Source organism: Xiphophorus maculatus, chromosome 4, assembly GCF_002775205.1.
Source record: "Xiphophorus maculatus strain JP 163 A chromosome 4, X_maculatus-5.0-male, whole genome shotgun sequence".
Lineage (NCBI taxonomy): Eukaryota > Metazoa > Chordata > Actinopteri > Cyprinodontiformes > Poeciliidae > Xiphophorus > Xiphophorus maculatus.
In genome coordinates, this window is record NC_036446.1 from 13538791 (window position 1) to 13547588 (window position 8798).

The window sequence follows — 8798 nt, forward strand, 5'->3', positions numbered from 1 at the left end:
CTGTGTCTCTGATCCAGAACATTACATGGTAGTTATGTTTTGTAGAACAAGGTGTTAAAGTCAGCTTCGTGCATAAATAATGAAATTACCCTCATCAAAAGGCATCACATGCAGCAGCCCAATATATATATAACCACCTTTGAATTTGTAAGCTTAAACTATTAGGAAGGAGAAACAGAGAGAGGAGAAGAAAACAAAGAAGCTGAGGGATTGAGGGATGTAGATGTTTGAACTTCATTTAAGCTGCAGACCTAAAGCACGCAATCAAGAGTCAGCAAATATTCAAAGGATGAATTTTCATTGACTTAGGTTACACACCTTATTTTAATTATTTAATTTAGTATATTATGTACACATGTAAGGTTTTTAGACATACGAGTCTAGAGTAAAAAGTAAGTAGACTTTCAGGTGGTGATTGTAACTTTAGTTAGAGGTCATCAGTGGACTTTGTAGTTCAGAGCAATGAAAAATCTCAGTGAACTCCTGAACCATGACTGTTGTATCTGTTAGCAACGTAGCAGTGATCACAATCATCACGCAGTTTTTATCATGGACATAAAATACAGGGGAGGGACATTGGGCCTGTCCTTCCCCTCACCTGTCCTCTCTGGGTTTTGGTTTGTCGTCCTAGTTCAGTTCAGTTCAGTCTGGTTTGGTTACTGTATCAGGTTCCATTTTCTCCGTCTTTCCAATAACCTGGTTTATTTGACACTTTTTTAAAATGAAGATTTCAAAATCTTGTGCCATTTTCCCTCTTTTTTTGTCACAATCCCAGAGTCAGTTTGTAACAATATGTTTTGCATGAGTTGACAAAATCTTGAAAAAGAATATATTGCAAGACATTTTATGTCTTAAACTTGCTTAATTCTCTCTCTTGAAGTTTATATTAATTAGCCCCATCATGCTATACACTTTTCAAAGTTTTATCATTTATGAAAATGTTAATAAGTCTCACCTAATTCTCTTATTTGCTGCTGCCTATAGTCAAACACTTCAGCATTTGTGAAGAAGCTGTAAAGAAGTATTACTGAGAATACAGCACCAGTCAGAGCTGCATAAACTATGTTTTTTCAATCAGGGGTAAACATTTTGAGCTGTTTCTGTGAACAATATAAATGTAAATATATATGTATATACATTTTCTTAATTGCAAGTCTGAAAACCCCACTATCTTCCCTAATCTAACAAGATTAGATCCTCTTAGTTTGCTACATCTGAAGGTTTAAAACTTTGAATTCATGATTTTGTTACCAGTGCTGTTCAGCATGTAAATATTTAGCCATGCTATTCACATGTTGTTCAGTTCGTGTCTTTATCTATCCCCTTGCTGTTTCTAATTGTTTTGTTCATTTTCTGGGCAGCTCCTTGTTTCCAACATTTCCAGCTTTGTCTCTCTCCTGTCCTCCTCAGCTCCAGTTTTAGCTGCAGTAGTTATAGCTGCCCATCTTAAAAATAGTTCTGTTGGAAACTTCTTTCTGCTAAAATGAAGTGCTTCCCTCTCCAGCTTGTTTCATTCTTGCTCAGATTGAGGGACTGCAGTGAAACTACGACTAAATTGGATCTTATTGAGGTATTTTTGATAGAAATGGCTGTAATTTAATTAGAGTTTATGCATAAAATTAGTAGCATGCTACCCAAAAGACTAAAAATACACAAACACATAAAGTAGGGAATACAATATTTTTTTTACAGGTGAAAAAAAAAAATCTACCTTGTGCATCATCTGTGACTCATCTTCTTATGTAAGCATGTAAATTGTTTTCTCGGAAAGTGAAACATAATTACATAAATTTGTCGATAATGGGCTGCAATGGATGTTGGGATGTTCTAAGACGTTTGAGTCTATCTAAAGGTCTTTGCCACAACAATGGACTTTGTAACGTTGTTGCTTTTTATACCTTTTAAGCATTCGAAGGTGTGCTTTTTTACCTTTGTGACAACTCAAATTCAATCATCTTGCTGTTCTAGCTGTAGGTGGGAAAACAATAAGGTAGTTATCGCCCTGCAGCATAATTAGGATTAATATTTTGTGTTGAATTATCGGCATGGCACTGATTGAACAATGACAACCTGCAAGGCAATCTGAATCTGGTGTCTTCAGTTGAATTTATTACACATTTTTCTGATGTTTTTCTCTATGTTGTCATCCTCAGATACACAAACTTAAAACTTTAAGTTCTAAAGTGCCTTACTGCTTCACTTTGTGTGGCATTTTAATCACAAATAGAGTGTGCTATCTTTAAATTAAAACAAACTAACACTCAACTGTGGTGTGGAAAGTAATTGATAGATTGTTTTCAATTGAAATCTAAAAAGTGTGTCTGGAATATGCAGCCTCACAAAGTTAATACATTGTATAAACTATTCAAGTAAATGGGGTGTTTTGCAATCTTGACATTGAAGTTTTTGCGACTTTGTTGTATTCCTTGCATGCCTCATTGCAAACTGCTTGAGACTTCATGTGTTTTTTCCATTAATCAAAGGCCTGTTTTGTGGAGTGCAGAATGATCAGCTGCCCTGTCTACATATGTCTACACCTGAACTGTGGATGACTGCAGCTCCTCCAGAGTCACCTCAGGCCTGTTTGGTCTCCTGGCATGGCCCGTCAGTTTGGGTGGAGGATCAGGTTGTGCTGCACTCTTTCCACTTTAAATCGTGAAATGTTCAAAGTTGGGAATATTATCGTGAGCTATAATTTTAGAACCTAATCTTGCTTTAATTTCTCTGCAACTCTATTCCTGATCTACCTGCTGTATTCCTTTGTATTTATTATACTCTTTGTTCACCTAATTCTGAAATTCTGTTTTACTTAGAATCATAACAGATTCTAAGTTGAGGAATGATTACATGATGCCAGACAAACAAAATTATAAACATCTTATCTGCATAAATCAGGACCAAAAGTACTCTTAGAGATTTCAAAGGTAAGTAAATGAAAACCACTTCTATCATGAGGAATAGCCATGCATGTAATCCATGCATATATCTCCCACACAAGCCACAAGGTAGATAGATCCAAGACATAGGCATACAGATTTTCTCTTTTCAATATAAATGGATATGTGCAACCTCTGCAGTGGCTCAATAGCTGTTCACAGAGTGGAAATTAACTTCATTAAATAAGACGTGTGCGTGCGTGTGTGTGTTGGAGTCTGGAGGCCACAGGTATTAATGTCAGCGGTGAAAAGGGGAGACAGGCTGGGGGACAGGAAGGAGAGAAAAAGGAAAACTAAGGAAAACCTCAGCATGGAATAAGCGGTAGAAGTGAGAAAAAGGGGAATAATGAAAGAAAGTAAACAACAGAAAGACAGAGAGTGGGAGAGAGAGAGAGAGAGAGTGACAGAGATCAATGTAGAGAAGTAGACAGTGTAGAAAGAGTGAGAGGAGCTGAAAAGATGAAAAGTGTCTGTTGATTTGTTCTCTAACAGGGGAATTGGAATTGATCTTAGAGAAGGTGTGTGTGGGTGTGTGTGTGTGTGGGCCGGTGGCTGTCATGTCATGTGTGTATATGAGCATAAAGGACATGTTTAAAGTTTGTGTCTGTATCCATGCAGGGATATTAGAGAGCGACGGGCCGTCGGAGTGGGCGGTTGGTGATTAGCAGCCATCAGACCGATCGACTTGAAGACAACATGCTCAGCTTGGCTTTGGTTAGATACGACTAAAGAAGGGTCAAATATTTTCAATTGGCTATTACTGCCGGGTCGCGTACCATTTGATTATTTTCCTTCAAATACTTAAACTGCAAGGTCAAACAGTTTTAGCTCTGACTAAACTTCATTTCCTGCCTTCGGAGTGAGGAAAGAGCTTGATCTGTGTTGCTCTCCATTTATCAAATCCAACCTTTTTTCATGTTGATAAAGACACTGTTGCAAGAATCACATTCATCAGAATGAATAAGTGAAAAATCATTGATCTATAGCAGGATTTAAGAATCAGAGATAGATATGTCTTTCAGTACATACTGGCACTCACAATGTACAAGTTCTGATGTTTACAAAAAAACGCAATTAAAAATGATCAAGGCACACTTGTTTCTTCTTCTCTTAAACAAGATATCTTCTTTTATCTGTCAATAAGTTCTGAATCAGCTGCAAGAATTGCTTCTATGCTGCATGCAGGATAACCAAATTATGTTTAGATTGCAAGATTTGTTTTCTGTCTTGTCACATTTGCCATCACAACCCATGTTTCCTCCTATATCTTCTCTTTGCACAAGATTTTCACATAATTCCAAATCATATTTTAGCTTCTTTTATTGAGTTAGTATTCATCTGATGCAGGGGTTGAAGGAGATGTACTGTCAGACTCTAAAATCCCCCTGTGCGATGATGTATTTCTGAAAAACAGAATGAATAGAGCGTGCTGCACAAAAACACAGAAAAAGATTCCACCCCTTCTGTTGTGCAGGTTTTCCTTTTAATGAAACAATTTAAAGTCTAATCAATTGGTATTTATGAACCTCTGCTCACTTCTCCACTGACTTTCACCTGATATTTATTGACAGCTCGTCTGTATACTTGACTTACAAGACTAATTGAATATTTATCACCTGCATGCTAACACTGATGACTTTTATGATTTATCCCCCTGTGCCAGGATTCTTTCAGGAATGTACAAAAATGCTGGTAGCACTGGGATTCTGTGCTTGCACACATTTTGTAACAATCCCAGGATGATTTTCCCCCCTGTATTATAGATACCTTAGAGATATTTTTAGTCAGTCCACTTCTTCTTTCAGCACCTTGCTCTCAGACTCTGGAGCTCCTCTCAGGAGTGACAATAAATTCTGCAGACCTCTAAAGATAAGGATTTGCATTCAACACAAAGATAAAACACACGTCTCAAACACACGTCTAAAATCTGATCAAACAGTTCAGATAATAGTTTACTCTTTGACTTCAATTATATATTTGGCTTTTTGAGGAAATACTAAAGATGGTTTGAAAGACGTCATAATGAAAGCTGAACTATAACTATGCATTTCAGCTTAAATTTTTATTTTTTCCAAAAATGTTTTAGGGAAATATTTTACTCTCTCAAACCAAACATGCCTAAAGATTCTCAGTTTCAAAGGATTTCATATTCAGGAAAGTTTAAAAGCGGTCATTCTGTTTCAAATGTTAATTCAGATTTAAATAAACTAGTTGTGCTTTGGTGGGAGGATAATTCATCACTGCAACATGTCGCTACATATTTACTTGGTTTTAACCAAGGTAGAAAGTTGCTCTATATTTTTAAAGCAAAATTTTAAAAACTGAACATACCGGTTTGGCTCTCCTCATTCATAAATATCTTGCTCTGTGAACCAGATTGGGTTTTCTATAATTTGGAGCTGAACGTTAAATGTTTCAAAGCTTTAGTTAATCCACATGAACCACTGCTCATCTGGAAGGAGAGACTGCAACTCTGATCGCCATTCTGGTTAAAATCATCATTTTAAGTCATAATTTTAGGAAATGTTAAAAATGGTATGGAGGAAGTCACGATGAAAGTAAGTGCCTGTGCTGTTTTTACTTTTTTTTTTAAATTAAAGTCTGTGTGTGTGTGAACAGACTTGGAGAAAGTTATTCTCATGCAGCACAGCATCCCACTGTGTAATCACTGGGAATATGCAATTAACGGGAAATCTCTCAGACAACATCACGTTTTATGTATTCATTCATTTTGTCTTCCTTCTACCTGCCCTTTCCTCCTTCCTTGTACTCTCGCTGCTCCTTTTCCTCTCTGTATTTGAGTACCTGCTTACTCTCCTCCTTCACATTAAAAAAACCCCCAAAATCTAGATCATCACAGAAAGAGCTTCTTGCTTCCCCTCTCGTCTTGCAAATAATTTCTTATTTAATGCTGCCTCATCGTCCCGTGTTATCATCATTACCACCACTCCAGTTCCCTGCTTCTCTATCCTTCTTACACCTCCTCTCTGCCTCCCACTAGCCTGCGTGTTCATCACGCAGCTTTTTCATTATCATCATCATCATCATCATCACTGAATTCCCATCTCTACATTTGCATGTCACCCCAACTTAACTCATTGGGATCCTAATTTGTATTTTCATCTACACTTTTGTTCTGTCTTTGGTTTTTCCCTGCAATTATTGCAAATGGCTCAGAACTAGAAAATGTCTCATTGTCCAGAGTAACACATCTGGTTTCTGCAGCAGCTTCTTCAAAACTGTGGGTTAAGGGTCAAGGAAAACACAACTTATTTGAATTTAAACACAATTACTCAATTTTAAGACTATTTGTAGTTCATGTATGAGTATTTTAGCATTTTAAACCTCTCTGTAGTCTCTTGTTTTAGTTGAATAAACCTTTTAATACACAATATTGACAACATTTCACCCCTCTTAGACATACATTTGTGTGTTGGTTTGTTTAGGCCTGATTGTCTTCTGATGAGGGAAAATAAAGCTTTTCATATGAAAACAATGAAATCAGTATCTCAGAAAAATGCAGTTATTACATAAGAATGACTTTTAATGCAGGTCTGTGGTCCCACTGAAAAGTATGTGAATATACTGCGCAGTATTGTGATGTGGTGTAGTACAAGTATTAAGAAAGGTGGTAGGTTGGCAGCATCAGCAGATAGTTTCTTCTTGGTGATTTTTTTTTTCAATAACATTAATTTCTGCAATCTTAAACACTCAATTCTTCTTCTTCTTCTTCTTCTTCTTCTTCGTGTGAGAGGAGGGTGAGTGGAGAGCGGAAGAAGAGCGATTGAGCGAGTGATTGTATACTTTCTATCTTTGTTTTTTCTTACTGTTTTCACTGGGTATTTGTGTTACTTGTTTTATCTGTAAATTCGTTTAGTTTTCGTCACGTTTTAAGGGGTTTTTTGTGGGTTCGGGTGTGGCCGTCAGGCCGGCGTCTTCGGACGCCATGGTGGTTGGTGCTGGGAATGTTTTGTCCTCCACGCTGACACGGAAGAACGGTATCAAGGTGGGTGCCGGTTCTCCGTGCAGCGTGGAGGACGTCTGTTTGGCGGTGGGTAAAGACATTGGGTATGGGGCAATTAAATCGGCGGCTAGGATGAACGGGGCGGTTGTTTTGTTTGTTGAAAAGGTGGAACAGGCTCAGCACTTGGTGGAGGTGGGCGTTTCTGTTAATGGCTTGTTTTTGCACGTTTCACCTTTAACTTTACCGGCGACTAAAATTACACTTTCAAACGTTCCTCCGTTCATTAGTGACGAGTTTTTAATTAAAGAACTGTCACGACACGGAAAAGTGGTGTCGCCGATTCGGAAGGTTTTATCTGGTTGTAAGTCACCTCTGCTTAAACATGTTGTGTCGCACAGACGACAGCTGTTTATGTTATTGAATAGGAGGGATGAGGAGCTAGATTTAAGGTTCCATGTTAAAGTTGATGGATTTGATTATGTGTTGTTTGCTACTTCGTCACATATGAAGTGCTTTGGGTGCGGTCAGGAAGGCCACATTATAAAAATGTGTCCAGGCAGAGCCGAGCCGGCCCAGCCGGCTTCAGCAGAGCAGCAGCAGCAGCAGCCTGCTGCTGCTGAGCGGGACAGAGAGCCACTGGGTGAGGCTACGGCGGCGGAGGATTCCGCTACTGACGCGGGTGGACCCGCGTCAGTAGCGGAGGGGGAGCCCACTGCTGACGCAGAAGTACCTGCGGTGGTGGTAAGAGAGGATGTTGACAGCATTGTTGGGACTGATAGCACGGTAGAAATGAGTGTGTGTGAGAACATTAATGAGAGCAGTGTGTTGAGTGGTGACGGTGAGAATGGTGAGAAAGGTGAAGGAGTACAGAAAGATAGTGAGCAGAGAGAGCAGGAAAGGGTGAGGGGTGAGAAGGAACAGTTAGCGGGTGGAGCTCAGGGTGAACAGAGAGAAATGCAGGTAGATGAACAGGATGAAGGAAAGAGTAGTGTAGAGGGGGTGGAGGGAGATGTAGTGGAGAAAGAGAAAGGACTGACAGATGATGAGAGAGAGGTGGAAGCTTCTGCCCCAATAAAAAGAAGGAGCAAAAGAAAGAACGTGGTGGCTGCTGCACAAGCTAGCAAACAGGCCTGCAAGCTAACTGCAGACAAAAAAGACGGGTCAGACAGCAGTGATGCTGAGAGCTGGTTTTCAGACACCAGCGATGTATCGGTTACTCAGTCAAGTACCAAAGAACCGAGATACCCTGTTGAGGCTTTTCGCATCTTTTTACGCCAAACGAAAGGCTTGAAAGGTGTTAAACTCGAGAGTTATTTTCCAAATCTGAGAATGTTTTATTTTTCTGCCCGATATCACATAAGGAACAGAGAGTTGTCCGGTTTTGCGGACACAGAAGTGTTTAGACTGAAAAAAATAATGTCTAAGGTCAGAAAACAATTCTGAGCATTATGATGTATGACATGATTTCATTTTTTTCCTTAGTTTGTTGTGTGTTTTTTTTTAACCCCCTACCCAGGATGGATTCTTTTAAAGTGGCATCTTTAAATCTTAATGGGGCAAGGGAGGCGGGAAAACGGGCATTAATTTATCAAATGATGAACCAGAAAAAGATTGACATCATTTATTTGCAAGAAACACATAGTGATTGTAATACTGAAACGGACTGGGGTAGAGAGTGGGGAGGAGAGGTGGTGTTGAGCCACGGCACCTCACAGAGTGCGGGAGTAGGCTTCCTCTTCTCCAAAGCTTTCACCCCGAATTCCATGGACATTGAACACGTTGTTCAGGGGAGGTGTCTTTTAGTTAGAGCTTGTTTTGATCATTTTAGCCTGGTTTTTATTAATGTTTATGCTCCCATTGTCAATACAGAGAAAAGGCGTTTTTTTGAGAAAATTGGG

General features: G+C 39.1%; 1 protein-coding gene across 1 annotated transcript; it reads left to right on the forward strand.

Moving 5' to 3' along the window:
- The first annotated feature begins 6858 nt into the window (after positions 1-6858).
- Positions 6859-8368, forward strand: LOC111608476. The gene is made up of 2 exons (XM_023333021.1): positions 6859-7560; positions 7603-8368. The coding sequence occupies exons 1-2, from the start codon at positions 6883-6885 to the stop codon at positions 8341-8343; spliced, it is 1419 nt and encodes a 472-aa protein (XP_023188789.1). The 5' UTR covers positions 6859-6882; the 3' UTR covers positions 8344-8368.
- The last annotated feature ends 430 nt before the right edge of the window (positions 8369-8798 follow it).